The sequence below is a fragment of the Petromyzon marinus genome, unplaced genomic scaffold, assembly GCF_048934315.1.
Source record: "Petromyzon marinus isolate PM22_M1 ecotype Great Lakes invasive population unplaced genomic scaffold, UKy_Petmar_22M1.pri1.0 PM_G_Scaffold_76, whole genome shotgun sequence".
NCBI lineage: Eukaryota > Metazoa > Chordata > Hyperoartia > Petromyzontiformes > Petromyzontidae > Petromyzon > Petromyzon marinus.
The window spans coordinates 751,229-769,221 of record NW_027423031.1 but is presented as its reverse complement, the minus strand read 5'-3'; the positions used below and the strand labels follow the sequence as shown (position 1 = coordinate 769,221).

Sequence of the window (17,993 nt, the reverse complement as noted above, 5' to 3'; positions counted from 1 at the left end):
GGGGGGACCCCCAGACAAGAATGGGGGGCAGTGAGAACCTTCGCCAACTATTGCCCGAGCCCTGGTGCTGCTTATGTTGGGATGTGTCGCCAACTCCATTAATTGATGAGTGTCTGTGCATGGAAAAACCCCACGTGTGCAAGGGGTGGTAACTCAATATCTGTGCGTATGGATATAATGAATTTGCTCTCCCGCCATACCCCTGGCAAGCCAAGGATATGGCGATCTTGGCGACCTTGGGAAGGGAGTTTTACCAATTTGTGTTTGATCCAACAACCCTGCATTACAGGCACGATGTATAGCCGCCACCAGCACCCTGGCATTTAATTACAGTTTATTTTAACATATCATGGGACCTCCTTTGCCTTTGTTTTCATGTTTTGCTATTTTAACAAAACATGGTTTGATATTGTCCAGATGTTGGTAGATTGATGGCTTACTACTACGTGGCATTTGATACCATCAAGCTGTTTGGCACAATACAGGGCTCGGAAGCCGTGCAAGACCTGGTAAGTGAGGTCACAGGGTTGGTTTCTCATTGTTCCACATCACCATCGACTTACGTTAACAAGGCTTGCTGCGGCAATGTCCCCTTACTTAGCAGACGATCGAGACCCCTGAAAGGGTTCGTGACAACGCATTGCAGGTGGTGACTGTAATGATGTTAACAGACAAGGATATGTGTGTGTATGTGACACATAGCAAACAACCACAACGACTCACAGCAGTGGATTTGACAAGCGGCTGTAAATTATCATTTTGGATGTTTGACAATAGGCCGTGAATTATTTTGTAAGAAACAAATTAATAAGCGGACTTACAATTGTGCAGATAATTGAGCAGTTTTTAGCCATGTTTGGCGATCATCATCGTTTGTATCTATACAGTGCACCTTATTGGAGTAAGGATACCGTCTCATTTTAGTTTTACTTACAAAGACAGACTTTTAGTTTATTACTGCATACATCGTTGCTGACAATTCTATCAATCGGTGTGCGTCTGGCACAAGGTTCAACTAACACCTACGTTTTAAGACATAATCAATGCATCGTACAGCGGCATTCAGAACCAAGTCAAAGTGATTTCCTGCTCAAATGAGCACTGAGGTTATCCATCTACCGTTGACAGCCCTGAGGCTATCGTGGAGAATCCACAATCCTATGACAGGGGTCTCTCTGCAGCGCAACCACCGTTGACTTACTAACAGAGTGCTGCTCATGTTATCAAACTCGGAGGGAAGGTGGGTTGAGTCAACTCATCAGCAGTATTTGAACTTGGAGCCTGCCGTCTGTGAGCCACTCACTTACACTAGTTGAGCCACCAGGTCATAACTCCCGCGTGTATTTTACAAGAGAGTATTTTTGCGATTAGCAATTAGCTGAATTGATACATTTTGCTCCTGATCTCTTTGGACACATTTTCGGTTCAGGACACCTTGTATTGTAAATGTTTTGGAAGTTTGTAATTGCCGTTAAATACCGATTTGTTCCCGTAATGGATGTGGGTTTAGTGTCAGGGCAGATTTGGGAGCTCACCGTGTGTCTATTGTGCAGCAGCTGCGGGATTCTGACGGAGGGTGGAATTCTTTTTCAATTCTGTGTAGTAGTAGCATCAATGATTTTGGCCATGATGATGACATCTTGATCTTTGACCTTCTTTACAGGTGATTCTTATCTCAAGCTGTCGAGAGTATAAAGACATCACGCTCCGTGTTAATGAGAAGAAAACCCTGAACACATTGAACTTGGCCAAAAAGCACACGATACGGTAACAATCAGTGACACGTCACCAAATAACCATTAGCATCGTCGTAAAGAATGGAAGAAGAAAAAAATAATAAGCGTACAATATGCCTCCTTCACATATCTGTCCATCCACATAAAATAATACATATATTTTACACATCCTATCAACCACGTGGAATTATGGGAGTGCATCATTTCAGCAGACTTGGTATCACACAACCAAACTCTGGACTGGTTTTGTCATTCCGTATCTCATCAGAAGTCACTTTTGTTTAAACCAATGTAGGTGAATTGCCATATGTAAATATACAATTATGCATACTGTGTATTGGTAAAGTTACATTACAATAAATTGCAATTTTTATATGGTATATTTGGCCAGTTTGAAGAATGTTAGGTATTTGTTTTAAGATCCTGTGTTAATGTCATTACATTTTTTGGAATAAAAATCCAGAACCTACACTGGAATAATCTTGAAAGTTTCATATCAAATGTTTTTTCTTCTTTGGTTCTTTCGGTAAAGTCACGTAGAATTATAATAAAATAATAAATTGATAAAATAAAATAACACAATAATATTCTCACGACGTTTCGGCCACAACACAAGCGGCCTTCATCAGGTGAAGGGGGCGAGACTGTCTGGTAGGACAGCGCTGGAGTGAAAGAGCCACGTTCAGATACGGCCTTTAAGCTGTGTGAGAGGAACAAAGCGCCTTGACAAAGGAATTAGCATATAATTTAGCATTGAAATGGCTGAATGATTAGCTTGTGACTGGTCACAGAAATAGCTATGTTAAAAGTTAAAGCATACACACCCGCAGAGGCACCCATTGTTAAAGGGATTAGCATAGAATTTAGCATTGAAATAGCTAAGTTAAGGCATACACATCTTGACAATGGAATTAGCATAGAATTTAGCATTGAGATAGCTGAGTGGTTAGCTTGTACCTGCTGCAGAAATAGAGCTTGTACCTGCTGCAGAAATAGCTACGTTAAAGTCAGAGCATACACATTCACCGAGGCCCTTAGTACAAATCAAACAGGAGAATTTAGCATTGAAATAACTAGGCGAATCCAGCATTGAAACAACTGAGTGATTAGCTAGTGACTGGTCACAGAAATGACTACACATCTGAGCTATTCACAGTACTATATAGTGAACCAATAAAAACTAAAATATAAATTACCTTCATGTTATCAATAAACTCTATATTCTCCAATCAGCTAAGCTACCAACAATAAGTCGTTATATATCACAATGCTATATGGCGGAAAAATGGGTGGATTCTTACCCTCAAATTTCAGCACCACGGATAGCTACGGGTCCCGTTCAGACGGACGAGTTCGTCCATGGTCGGAACAGAGGAGGGGGAGAGAGACAGCTGCGAGGCCCTAGTATGCTCCATATTGTAAAACTATACCATTAACCGTGGTGTGAGAGGTATTAAGAGGCAATGCTGGCGAAAGAGCTGCGGTCTAGTATAGTTTTACAATATGGAGCATACTAGGGCCTCGCAGCTGTCTCTCTCCCCCTCCTCTGTTCCGACCATGGACGAACTCGTCCGTCTGAACGGGACCCGTAGCTATCCGTGGTGCTGAAATTTGAGGGTAAGAATCCACCCATTTTTTCGCCATATAGCATTGTGATATATAACGACTTATTGTTGGTAGCTTAGCTGATTGGAGAATATAGAGTTTATTGATAACATGAAGGTAATTTATATTTTAGTTTTTATTGGTTCACTATATAGTACTGTGAATAGCTCAGATGTGTAGTCATTTCTGTGACCAGTCACTAGCTAATCACTCAGTTGTTTCAATGCTGGATTCGCCTAGTTATTTCAATGCTAAATTCTCCTGTTTGATTTGTACTAAGGGCCTCGGTGAATGTGTATGCTCTGACTTTAACGTAGCTATTTCTGCAGCAGGTACAAGCTCTATTTCTGCAGCAGGTACAAGCTAACCACTCAGCTATCTCAATGCTAAATTCTATGCTAATTCCATTGTCAAGATGTGTATGCCTTAACTTAGCTATTTCAATGCTAAATTCTATGCTAATCCCTTTAACAATGGGTGCCTCTGCGGGTGTGTATGCTTTAACTTTTAACATAGCTATTTCTGTGACCAGTCACAAGCTAATCATTCAGCCATTTCAATGCTAAATTATATGCTAATTCCTTTGTCAAGGCGCTTTGTTCCTCTCACATAGCTTAAAGGCCGTATCTGAACGTGGCTCTTTCACTCCAGCGCTGTCCTACCAGACAGTCTCGCCCCCTTCACCTGATGAAGGCCGCTTGTGTTGTGGCCGAAACGTCGTGAGAATATTGTGTTATTTTATTTTATCAATTTATTATTTTATTATCATTCTACGTGACTTTACCGAAAGAACCAAAGAAGATTAATCATTGCAGTCACGAAAGCTTTAAATCGAAATCAAATGTTTTATCGGTCTAAATTTTTTTTTCTAATTGTTTAATTTAAAAGGTTTCTCGGATAGTGAAACATCAAGTGTGAAAACATTTACATATTTGAGACAATAGTAGTTGTGAATGTATTACGTATTTCAAAATATTGTATGGATAAGCGAATGGGGTTTAAGTCTGTATTCGCACATTTTAAGTGTATATTGTATATTCAGTGTGTATTAGTTATTTGGACAAACCATTATGAGTGAATCTGAATGCTTCTGTCATTTCAGATTTCCAATGTCCGGTAAAATAAAAACCAGTGAAATGAAAATAAACTGGTAAGTACAGCTATGATTTCAATGCTCCTGTTAAGATAACATATACGTACATTTGGAGTTGGTTATGAACTTTCTTTATACTTAGCAACGCAACTTCGTGTTTAGGGTTTTAATATTCTACACATTTGCAGATTATTATCCATTTGATATCACCATACAGATCACACCTTCCAATTGGAGAGCCTTCAAGATGTATTGACACTTATTTTAACACTCGAAACTGCATCTATATTGCAAAAACAGTTTGTTCAAGTGGAGAATTAAGCTTTTGCTACACAATTGAAATGATTTTGATTTAAAGCTTTCGTGACTGCAGTAATTCATATTCTTAGCTCTTTAGGTAAAGTCACGTTGAAGGGAAACAATAAAATAATAAAATGTATATAAAACAATACAAATTCTCACGACGTTTCGACCATAACACAAACGGTCGTCATCAGGTGTGTCGGTTTGTATTGACACTCATTTGCAAACCGACACACCTGATGACGACCGTTTGTGTTATGGTCGAAACGTCGTGAGAATTTTTATTGTTTTATATGTATTTTATTGTTTTATTGTTTCCCTTCAACGTGACTTTACCAAAGAGCTAAGAATATAAAAATTGTTTTATATATATTATTTTATTGTTCCCCTTCAACGTGACTTTACCGAAAGAGCTAAGAATATAAAACAATGCTTTATATATTATCATTTAATTGTTCCCCTTCAACGTGACTTTACCGAAAGAGCTAAGATTATAAAACATTGTTTTATATATATATTATTATTTTATTGTTCCCCTTCAACGTGACTTTACCGAAAGAGCTAAGAATATAAAACATTGTTTTATATATATTATTATTTTATTGTTCCCCTTCAACGTGACTTTACCGAAAGAGCTAAGAATATAAAACATTGTTTTATATATATTATTATTATTATTTTATTGTTCCCCTTCAACGTGACTTTACCGAAAGAGCTAAGAATATAAACATTGTTTTATATATATTATTATTTTATTGTTTCCCTTCAACGTGACTTTACCGAAAGAGCTAAGATTATAATTGAAATGACACGTTGTTTGTAGTCTCATTCAAGCTCAGCTGGGATGTGTACTGGTGCAAGATTTTGCATTGATGCAGGACACTGCCAAAATCTTCAGGACTGGAATCCGACTTACAAAATGTAAGTTTAAACTGCACTATTTAAACGAATGTACATTGTTTCTGAAGTTAACGTTTAAACGCAGGACAGTATTTACATCCGTTATATCTCCGTTTTGTGGTTGTAGGTCTTGCCGAATTTTTGCAGCAAAAGGATAAGCAGAATAATTTCCAGGCTGTGCTGAATGCTGTCCACCTCGCTAAATGTTTTCGTGCAAAGCTTTGGGAAAATTCACCTTTCGTTTTGAAACAACTTGAAAAAATCGGTAATTATAATCCCTTTTACGAATAAGAGCAACACATAGAAATTATTTACAACCACGCATTCTTTTCAGAAGACCCTTCAATTAAACATTACTTAACCTCAGTGTTTCTGCTGTAGGCTTCTCAATGTCCAGCGCACTGGTCAACGCTGGATTGACATCTTTTGAGAAAATTGCAAACACTCATGGACGGGAAATTGAGTTGGTGAGATAATGGGTGTAGTGTTAATCTCCACAACATGTATCTATGTTTGTGCTGGTGTTTAGCGCACTTCCCAGTACAATTATACGGTAGCTACACCATTAATGCCATTGGCCCAGTGGCAGCGCTTGTTCCAGAAGCCGCAGTTCGAATCTGGCAGACCGCTCTGGTTAATTATACTGCGGATTTATTCACCGTAAAATGCTCGACGCCATCTTCTTCAAAATGGACGTCACAGACCCCCATGATGTCATGCCAAGAAGACCGTTGTGTACCGGCGTGATTGTCCAAATTAGCAAAATGTAAAAAGTAACTTGCAAATTACTCAATGGGAAACACATTACAATCGTCACCCTTCCTTAATAATAGTAACACCCACCAATGATGAGCGTATTTCTTGTTTGTAAACAACATTGCAACAAAACCGAATGACGTTTTGCTGGCGGTGCATTCCTGCGTTGTGCAGATAGTGAACAGACACCCTCCGTTTGGGAACCAGATCAAAGAAGCCGTGCAGCATCTGCCCAAGTACCAAGTCAGAGTGGAGCAGGTGCATGAGACGGAACCCCGACTCCAATCAAATATTTCACATTGCTAAAAACAACTAATGCACATGCTCTTTGGTTCTATTCGGTAAAGTCACGTAGGTAAAAAATAAAACAACAAAAATCACGACGTTTCGGCCACAACACAAGCGGCCTTTTTTTTTCTTCACTCCAGCGCAGTCTTCGAGACAGGCTGGTCCCTTCACCTGATGAAGGCCGCTTGTGTTGTGGCCGAAACGTCGTGATTTTTGCTGTTTTATTTTTTTACCTACGTGACTTTACCGAATAGAACCAAAGAGTATGGATCCTTGCAGTCGCGAAAACTTCAAATCTAGAACTAATGCACAGTCACAAGGCTCGGGTGCAAATCATTTTCCCTTTCAGTGCGTTGCTACTTTCAATGTACTCAAAGCAGCAGGCTTTCAAAGGCAAACGTCAATTAGGACTTTGCCAAATACCTGTCAAACCATCCATCCATGTGGCTCAATTTCCCCGCATATAGCCCGCATACGCATATAACCCGCAGACGCATGTACTCCGGTTAAACAAAGTGCGCCCACTTGAAACATTGTCGTTTCATTGTGCAAGCAATTCGAGTCATTTCAAACGTGTTAATGCGTGCAATTTTAGTGCGAGTGATTTATTCAGCAGTGCTTTAGTCAAAGGTACTGGAAGTGTTGCGCAGTGAAAAAATTAAACGAGTTATGACATGTCACACGTGTAAAATATTTTAGGGATAGCCTGCACCTGCATATACCCCACAGGGTCTTGTTTTGTTTTGTAAAAAGTGGTATAACCCGCGGGTTATATGCGGGAAAATACGGAACTCGAAACATCATGAGTCTGAAGACAAACATTAATTAGTCTTTTGATAATACTGCACCTGTGAAACTATCCATGTGGCTCAGCAGGAGAGTGAGCGACCCGCCATCAGAATGTTTGCGAGTTCAAGTCGTAGCTGGGAGTTGACTCACTCCATCATCCCTCCGTGGTAGATAAAATAGGCACCGATTTGTGGGGAAGTCAACAGCGATTGTTTGATGGGTTATATAGAGACGCATTGTTTCCACCACTGTCTCAGGGGTTGTAAATGGGAGATGGTCACCACCTCAATGCTCATTTGAGAAAGAAATCACTCTGAGTACTTGTAATGCCACCCAGTATCTTGGTACAGACGTGGTGACTACAGTGGGGCAAGTGGCCGTTGCTGTCATTTGTTAAATGTTTTTTCACTAGGTTTTAAATGAAGGAATAGACTAATTAACGTTTATCTTCACCTTAGTAATATTCAATTTAATTTAATGGCTTGGTAAACTTTGCATACCATCAATTCAGAATGGCACTGGTTGCTTTTTTTTCCAGGGTAACCGGTACTACAAAGGTGTGGCTGAGGTGATAATTACAGTGATATTAAAGAACTGTGCAGACCTACAGTCTCACCGCACAGCTCCAAGCAACCACTGCTGCACGCTACTACTGGGCAACGCCGACAACAACCTCGTCCATCGGCAAATCATCACGTGCGCTTGAATTCCACACCGCAGTAATTGTGACAAGGCTACGTGTTTTTTTATGTTGAATCGAACAAAATAATCGTTTTGCCTGATAATTAGAGACCCAAACATCGCACCTCCTTGCTTTGACATTCCTCAAAGACACCGGTGAACCATCGACCACATCACAACATCAAACAGGCCAATGTGCACGTCTCCTGCTGTGCGATCCGTGGCTATGCAACCCAAACTATGGACCAGAGAGTAAACCACTGTGGTCTCTGCTCTCCTTCAACGGAGCAGTACAAAAACGACACAAACTCGCTCCTGAAGCTCTCGTGGTTTATCAGATCTCGACATTGCCATTCAGCCCCTGAACATACAGCAATATAAAGGAATAGAGCATGACAATCAGCATCATATAGAAGTAAATGTAAAAAAATAAATAAGCAGACATTACGCCTCCTTCCTATATGTAAACAACATTGTTCCTAAAAACAAATGTAACAACATTTTAAATGCACTTGTTACTGGCAAAAAAATTATAATAATCACCTGTCATTGATAGGGCCTTTTACTCTGGGGTGTCTATGAGCGCTTGACGCGCAATAAGCGACTTACACCACGTCTCAGACACATTTAAATGGGCACCCCCAGTGACAACTGTCCCTGTGGACACAAGGAGATTTAGCACCTGGCCTGCAATTGGGCATGAGGTTGCCAGTAGGGGGCGATGGTTGCTGTGTGTAATTCCAATTTAGTAATTTTTTACGTATTTCTGTATTCGTATTTGTTAACGAGTTGAACTGGTCTACTCGTTTTGAATGTCAGAAATCTTTAACGTCAGTGCAACATAGCGCACATATTTCATTATTAAGACACCTGCAGTAATAGTAAGTTGTGGAAACTTCATATATAACCGATATGACCTTCACAGAGATTACATGCTGCTGAAAACAGGGAGTTTCATGAAGAAAGTTGAAGTTGTTCGGCCGGAAAAGAGTGACGAGCTCAACGTTTACCTCCTCAGCTCTACATATGGTAAGTCTCAGGCTTGCCACCTTGTCCACAGACTACACCAGGACATATTTCTCAGTCAGCCTTGGTCAGGAGTCAGCTTCGGAGCCGCGTTCAGCTTTATACAGACTGCTTCATGACGTAATGCATGAACGTACAGTATTCACAAGTATGGCAGCTGTTGAAATATCAAGTTTTGTACCGAATTCGAAAAAAAGGCTCTTATTGTTATTTTGGTTGCCGACCCACAGCAAGATGATGATTGCTTGTGTTGCAGTCGAAACGTCGTGAGAATTTTATTGTTTTATATTTTTATTAATTTATTGTTTCCCTTCTACGTGACTTTACCGAATAGAACCAAGAATATGAATCCCTGCAGTCACGAAAGCTTTGAATCAGAAGGCATATTTTCAAAAAAATATTTTTAGAGAGGCAGTCGGTCATAGGCAGAGGAAAAAGGAAGCTCTTGATGCTGCATTTATACAAGGAGAAAGGCGTCGACAGAACTTATGACTGGGAGGAGGGAGGTCCAGATTATGGGGGCAGCAAACGAGAGTTAGCAACTTCCCAGTGAACCGAGGTTTACAGGGGGAATTTGACAGAAAACCTTGGTTGCTGGAGTGAAGAATATTTGGAGGGGAGTAGAGTGAGATGAGAGGAGAGATTTAGGCATGGGCGAGTCAATGGAGTATCTTTAGGACGGTGAGTGCTATTTTTAAATTGATCTGGGATTACATTGAGAGCCAGTGGAGAGATCTGAGTATTATGGTGATGTTTTCTTTACGGATGTGGACGAGAAGCCTGTCAGGGGCATCTTGGATCATCTGGAGTTTGAGGATGTGAGTAGATGTGAAGGTGTGGATGGCAGCTGGGGTAAGGAAATGGTGGACGTGGGAAATGTGCAGGTGGAGGTATGAGGTCCTCCAGAGTTGACAGTAGAGAGACAACTCGTGCTCAAGATCAATTACAACTGAAAGGTTTCTCACACTCTCTGCGTATGTGACAGAAAAAAAATGTGGTGAAGATGATTAAAGCTATCGTGGTAAAAATGTGGTTTTAATGCTTTTCCCAGTTGGTATGGACATCCATCAGAACTTCACACCATTCTACTCTAGCCCTCGCACCTCTGGGCTCTACGGGAATGGGAGGCATCAGCAGGCCCAATCCCTGCATGCTACTACCTGTGAGAAACCAAAGGCGTTTGCCTCAGCAGCGGCACAAGCAGCCGGCAATGGTTTGTGTCGCCTCATTTCTACATGCATTTTAGATAAATTGGTTTATTTAGACTGTATGCATTTGATCCCATGGAAGCAATTTAGAATGCAGCATCTTCATATCTACAACACTGATATAATCCTTACATTGTGAAATTGTTCCCACCAACCCATGCTGTGACAAGTATGCGGCAATATACATAGGGGACGTTAGGTGTGGTGCATTATATTTTGTTGTGAAGTTGACCTGTACATATACAACTTTACTGCAAAGGTCATCTCTCTTGTGCTCAAGAGTTCCAAACTGACACAGGGGTGATCGACCAACCCCCCCCTCCCCTCTTCCTTGAGACCCCGAAAATTAATATTTTATTCTCAGAGAAAATACATAAATAATATATATTTTATACGACTTTAGGGATATATATTCTTGGTTCTTGCGGTAAAGTCACGTTGAAGGGAAACAATAAAATAAAATATATAAAACAATAAAATTCTCACGACGTTTCGACTGCAACACAAGCAGTCATCACACCTGAAACAATAAAATAATAATAATATATATAAAAACAATAAAATTCTCACGACGTTTCGACTGCAACACAAAGCAGTCACCACACCTGATGATGGCTGCTTGTCTTGCAGTCGAAACGTCGTGAGAATTTTATTGTTTTATATTTATCTTATTATTTTATAGTTTCCCTTCAACGTGACTTTACCGAAAGCACCAAGAATATGAATCACTGCAGTCACGAAAGCTTTAAATCACGACTTTAGGGATCTAATTAAATCTTCAGGACTGTCCCCCCCATCCTCCTTGGAACGTTTTAAGACATGCTTCTGCACACTAGAGTGGCTTACACATCTCGACTCTTCGCTCGACCTACAATATGCTGAAAGTAATGTTCATAAACATTCAGCGTTTGATTGTATTCGTCACGTGATGTGTGATGTGTCGTTATAAAACACGTTTACAGTGAAAAAGACTTCTCCACAGAGCTCTCGTTTGTTTCTGAAGGTTACTCTGCTGGCTTGGAAGATTCCAAGAGAAGCTGTCTTCACAACTGTAAAAATAAACAAATGTGTGGACACGAGTGCTGTGAGTACCTTCATCGTGATTCAACGTATTTACAAAGTTATTACTACGAGCAATTGTGATTATTTTGGGTTGGGTATCATATCGTATTTCATCAAACGAAGACCGATACACTTCTGGCCATTCACCAGCGTTGATCCAAGCAAATCTGACATTGCTGATGAGACACTGAATACCAAAACGGGTGCGGCGTTTTATTGTATTAAACACATTTTGCTGCAATTATGCACTCCCAGAATGGAGGTTTGACAGATGGGATGTATACAATTACTTTAATGTTCATGTGGAGGGACAGACGTGGAATGCGTGCTGTGCACGTATTTATTTTGTTTGTAGGCTGGTAATGGAATGTGTAAAATAATGTGATTTGACACGATTCCATTCAAGACTGCATTATTTTTTGTTATCAAGCTTCTTCTGTCTCATTCGTATGGTCTGCCTCGTAGATTCTGTCTTGTGCGGTCTCATTTTGAACGTTAGCCAAAATGATACATTTGCATATAATTTTCATCAGTCATCGATGATTCTCATGCACAATTGGTTGCACGCATCATAGGCCTGCTAAATAAATAACTCGTATAGTCTTTGTTTTGCCGCTCAAATGAGCATTTGGCGATATTCATTTCCTGATGACAGCCATAGTCCAGTGGTGTAATTCTGCATTCCTGTGGTGGGGTGAGTGAATCACAGGAGTTTGATTCTGTTGTCTTCCCCACAATATGAGACAAATTTTACTGACCCTGGAGAATGTAGGCTGAGCCAACCCCCCCACTAGGATCTGAACCCGCAAGGCGAAAGCACCTGATGAATGCAGTGTTGTCACTCAGGTCTAAGCGCCTGCGTTGTTGTTTTAACTTGTAGGCAAAGGGAATATGGCCAGGTCAACGCCGCTAACACCCAGCACCCCGAGCGCTGACGTGCGTAGCTTCCTGAGTGAACTAAAAAGCAAGACCGTAAGTGTAACAGGCTTTCCGAGTCACAAAAGGCTCAAGGTATGAGTGAAAATGTCACGGTTAAACATCGCACATTTTGACAGCCCTCATATCTGTCACTGCACCTGTGTTTATAATGTACCTCGTTTTGTTTTGTGTAAATTGGCACGCGCGTAGCGAACACGCACGCAAACATTTAGAACGGATAGAGTGTTGTACAATGAGTACCGCACCCTGTTAACGTACAAATGAATACACAATGCAGTGGTGCACACCGCTCCATTGTGTGGACTGCACCCGAGATGCTGTAAGAGTTGTGTACATTGTCTCATGTTGAAGTGGCTCTGGGAGCGAGAGTGCTCTAGAGGAGTCGCACAACCAAAGCTGCCACTGCTCCCCTGTGGCCTGAATTCAAAAATGTAGCTTTAGATGACCGACGTATGAACTGATTATGTATGTTGATTATAGTGCGCTGCTACTGCTATTGTTAATCCGGCTGTTATGACTTACGCAGCTAGCGAAGGACGCTAGGTTTAGTGATGCGTGTTGTGTGTGTTGTGTGTGTGTCGCTATTGTAACCTTTTAATCACATTTGTTGGGAGAACTGTTACGTTGTTTAGGTAGCATTGTTTCAGTAAGTTTTAGAGGGGCTTGGTTTGGCCCGATTTTTTTTATTTAGTATCGATTTATACTTAAATTTGTTTTGATCTGTATTGTATAATGATTGTTATTGGGATCAAGCATCGAAACGGAATTTTTTTGCACTTTTTGTACGGAGCATGAACGGGTGGTGCTTTTTCTGGAGGATTTTATTGATTATGTACGTGGTGATGTTTATATATGTGTACAATTAATTTTAGGTGTAGCTTGTAATTTCATTGTTTGTTGCGGCGGTTGCACCCAAACCAATAGCCGATTGGCTCACAGGGTCAATCCTCATAAATTAAACTGAAACTTTGTGCCCGTTGCGGTTTTCTCTCCAGGGATGGTGACGGATTACCACAGCCCCTTGTCTGAATGCGTTTCTTTGTAGCCTTTGCTACATTTTTTAAAATATAAGCACCCATGTATCAATAAGCACCCATGCTTTGTGAAATATTCTGAGATGCATTTGTATGTATGTATTATGTAGAGGTTCTTTCACACCGTACAGCGAGGGAAAAAAAAAGTATTTGATCCCCTGCTGATTTTGTACGTTTGCCCACTGACAAAGAAATGATCAGTCTATAATTTTAATGGTAGGTTTATTTGAACAGTGAGAGATAGAATAACAACAACAGAATCCCGAAAAACGCATGTCAAAATTTTATTAATTGATTTGCATTTTAATGAGGGAAATAAGTATTTGACCCCTCTGCAAAACATGACTTAGTACTTGGTGGCAAAACCCTTGTTGGCAATCACAGAGGTCAGACGTTTCTTGTAGTTGGCCACCAGGTTTGCACACATCTCAGGAGGGATTTTGTCCCACTCCTTTTTGCAGATCTTCTCCAAGTCATTAAGGTTTCGAGGCTGACGTTTGGCAACTCGAACCTTCAGCTCCTTCCACAGATTTTCTATGGGATTAAGGTCTGGAGACTGGCTATGCCACTCCAGGACCTTAATGTGCTTCTTCTTGAGCCACTCCTTTGTTGCCTTGGCCGTGTGTTTTGGGTCATTGTCATGCTGGAATACCCATCAACGACCCATTTTCAATGCCCTGGCTGAGGGAAGGAGGTTCTCACCCAAGATTTGACGGTACATGGCCCCGTCCATCGTCCCTTTGATGCGGTGAAGTTGTCCGGTCCCCTTATCAGAAAAACACCCCCAAAGAATAATGTTTCCACCTCCATGTTTGACGGTGGGGATGGTGTTCTTGGGGTCATAGGCAGCATTCCTCCTCAAAACACGGCGAGTTGAGTTGATGCCAAAGAGCTCCATTTTGGTCTCATCTGACGACAACACTTTCACCCAGTTGTCCTCTGAATCATTCAGATGTTCATTGGCAAACTTCAGACGGGCATGCATATGTGCTTTCTTGAGCAGGGGGACCTTGCGGGCGCTGCAGGATTTCAGTCCTTCACGGCGTAGTGTGTTACCAAGTGTTTTTTTTCGTGACTATGGTCCCAGCTGCCTTGAGATCATTGACAAGATCCTCCCGTGTAGTTCTGGGCTGACCCCTCCCATTCTCATGATCATTGCAACTCCACGAGGTGAGATCTTGCATGGAGCCCCAGGCCGAGGGAGTTTGACAGTTCTTTTGTGTTTCTTCCATTTGCGAATAATCGCACCAACTGTTGTCACCTTCTCACCAAGCTGCTTGGCAATGGTCTTGTAGCCCATTCCAGCCTTGTGTAGGTCTACAATCTTGTCCCTGACATCCTTGGAGAGCTCTTTGGTCTTGGCCATGGTGGAGAGTTTGGAATCTGATTGATTGATTGCTTCTATGGACAGGTGTGCTCCTAATCTCAGCTCGTTACCTGTATAAAAGACACCTGGGAGCCAGAAATCTTTCTGATTGAGAGGGGGTCAAATTCTTATTTCCCTCATTAAAATGCAAATCAATTTATAACATTTTTGACATGCGTTTTTCTGGATTTTTCTTGTTGTTATTCTTTCTCTCACTGTTCAAGCAAACCTACCATTAAAATTATAGACTGATCAATTCTTTGTTAGTGGGCAAACGTACAAAATCAGCAGCGGATCAAATACTTTTTTCCCTCACTGTACGTAGCCAACCGTGCCATATCGGAGGTGCGGGGAAGGACAACAAACTAAACACGAAAATCAGTTTAAAAAATAATTAGTTTTCAATTTAGATTTAAAAGTGCATCAGGATTAAACGTGGCATTATTGACTTGTTTTCATTAGTAACCTGTCATTGTTATAATAATTGTCATGTTATACAAAACAAAACCTTTCAGATTGTATTTGCGTTCAGCACGATAATTGTCAACCCTCGATATACCTTAAGCATGTTGTGAGCATCCTGTCGTGTCTTGTGTTGAGTACATTCATCATAGGTTTGCTCTGTAAAGGGGGGAATCGCAGTGAATTTATCCAAGTTTGCTCACGTCCCTAAGCCTCAGTGTGGACTGCATGATGACAGGTACGTTTGACGGTAAATTAAGTGTGCTGAAAATTAAAAATGCAACAGTGATGAATACTTTTGATTTAAAGCTTTCGTGACTGCAGGGATTCATATTTTTGGTTATTTCGGTAAAGTCATTTGATTGTTTTATATTTTTATTATTTTATTGCTTCCCTATTGTTTCACGACGTTTCGACTGCAACACAAGCAATCATCATCAGGTGTGAAAGCCACAGCAATCATCATCAGGTGTGAAAAACACAGATTTGTGGTTTTCACACCTGATGATGATTGCTTGTGTTGCAGTCGAAACGTCGTGAGAATTTTATTGTTTTATATTTTTATTATTTAATTGTTCCCCTTCTACGTGGTGACTTTACCGAAAGAACCAAGAATATGGTGATTAATACATTAATTATGCTGAGTCATACAGTGTTAAGGTGTGTTGTACTTGTATAGCCATGGCAAAGCTTGATATTTTAAACGTGTTTGTCTTATTGCAGATGCAGTGGCCCTTCTGAGCTCCTGTCCCCACAAGGCCAGTTGGGTAATTTGGTTATGTCTGTATATAATAGCTATATGCTCAACTTAAAATGCTACACTTGTCATTTTGATAACTCTGTGTCGTCTGAGCTCTTAACCTCCTAATCCAATGACTACAATTAACTGCAACGTTTTATTGTTAAAATAAGCGATGCAGGAGAGACTATGTGTCCCTTTGCCCATCTCTTTCTAGGCCCTTTGGTCGAGTGTCTGTCCCACGAGACATGCTTCATCATGCCCTGCATGATTTATCTATCTCTCTGTCCCTTCCGCTTCCAAAGTGTAAAATCTTGGAGTATCAAAGGCCACCCTGATTTTCTTGTAATCATGGCATCTTTTTTCACCTTGCGATACAGAACAATAATAAGGCACTGTTGTATTTATATGTTTATAACCCTACATTTTAATTGTGCAAACCTGGAAGCAAATTAAAGGAGATAAGAAAAGATGGAGGCTTAAAATGCCGTCGTCAAAAAAGTCAGAATAATTGTCTTGCTCAAATGGCATTGTTGCACACTGCTGTTTATAGCCCTGATCCAGCGGTGGGATTTCACCTTTCCGACGGCAGGGGGAGACCCTATGCATAGAACAACAACCGATGAATTGTTCTCACACACACTGGTACTTACAGACCACGCAGGATTGATGGGCAGAGTCAATCCTAAATGAGGATTTAAATTTGTAATCTTCCAATTTGCAAGCATTCCATCTCGTGCTGAGCCACAATGTCGGATAGCTTTAAAATGCGGCCATAGACTCTAAAAAGAGCTCAACATAATTCGCTTGGGAATGTATTATAATAGATGATAAAATCAATTAAAATGGAATTTCTTGATTTCTTTTGCAGATAAAAAATGTCAAAAGTACAAGGCCAAGCATATAAAGCTGTTTCCGACATACGGGGTAGCCCAAAAGTTAGAGTAATTTCATTTAATGTAACACTGGCATTAAAAAAATGTGTTTATTCTTTAAGGTAATATTTTATCTATTATTATTAATACCTATTTTCTTCTGCCCCTGGGGTCACCTCGACAAAGAACCCGAAATTAATTGAGACAAAATAATTGATGAATGTTCAAAGATTACACCTGCAGTCAAAAGAGTCCTTAATTAATTTCAAAAGAGACTTCAAGCACCCATTAATGTCAATGGGAGTCAGTTTGAACGTTTGTTAAAATAAATCAAATAACCCGATGTGGTTTGTAAAAAAATAAGTATAATAACTCTTTGTGCCCTTACTTTTGGGCCGCTACTGTATATTTATGCACTCTGGATAAGGATAAACATTTAACATGGCACAATATACATCAAGAAGCTTTGTAATACCGCTCTCTATGAAACGTGGTGTGTGCAGCTGTGTTTGCTGGTGACAAGAGTGTGGATCGCACGTCGGGGTCAACAGAGTCACCAAGTGGAGTGGCCAAACTCCGATCTCCCGTGAGCGTCACTGATGTTCCAGTTCCAGCATTTCGAAATCAAGACGACAGTGGGTCTGTCTTTCAGATCACCTTTCACACAACACACATTTAACATGCAAACGTTATTCAGCGAAATCATCCAAAATGCACCAGGTCTTACTAGTCCAAAGCTAATCAGGTTTAAGTCTGGTTCAGCATTCAATGGGTGGTCATCGGGACTTGCCAGATGTTGATAGCTTGGACTATGATCTGGGTTGTCTCCGAGTTTTCCAGTTTTCTACAACATGCTAACTTTCTCATGAATGGAAATGGCCAAACATCCCAAACCAAGATCTTCTGGAAACACAGTCTTAGGAGTCAGTGAGGTTTTCTTGGAAAATTAAATAGCTTGATCTTTAAGAGAGTGATGCAAGTTATGGGTCGAAATAAGCAACAGCCAATCAGAATATTCCGGTTGATACTGGTTTACTAGTATCAAGTCGATACCAGTTGACAGGTATGGACTAGAATACCTATTTAAACAGTTCACAGAATTAGCCTGACTTCATCCTGATTACAGTGTGG

The 17,993-nt window shown here is 40.6% G+C and overlaps 1 protein-coding gene across 1 annotated transcript in view; it reads left to right on the top strand.

The window, feature by feature from the left end:
- LOC142920795 (putative ATP-dependent DNA helicase HFM1) overlaps positions 1-17,993 on the top strand; it is a 46,574-nt gene that overhangs the window by 24,732 nt on the left and 3,849 nt on the right. Inside the window, exons 19-33 of the mRNA XM_076062879.1 lie at positions 418-509; positions 1,664-1,767; positions 4,444-4,491; positions 5,561-5,658; positions 5,765-5,902; positions 6,019-6,104; positions 6,568-6,651; positions 8,009-8,166; positions 9,077-9,180; positions 10,229-10,390; positions 11,389-11,469; positions 12,328-12,458; positions 15,401-15,486; positions 15,972-16,015; positions 17,366-17,501. Coding sequence (XP_075918994.1) covers positions 418-509; positions 1,664-1,767; positions 4,444-4,491; positions 5,561-5,658; positions 5,765-5,902; positions 6,019-6,104; positions 6,568-6,651; positions 8,009-8,166; positions 9,077-9,180; positions 10,229-10,390; positions 11,389-11,469; positions 12,328-12,458; positions 15,401-15,486; positions 15,972-16,015; positions 17,366-17,501 — 1,552 coding nt within the window. The remainder of the gene's footprint in view (positions 1-417; positions 510-1,663; positions 1,768-4,443; positions 4,492-5,560; positions 5,659-5,764; positions 5,903-6,018; positions 6,105-6,567; positions 6,652-8,008; positions 8,167-9,076; positions 9,181-10,228; positions 10,391-11,388; positions 11,470-12,327; positions 12,459-15,400; positions 15,487-15,971; positions 16,016-17,365; positions 17,502-17,993) is intronic.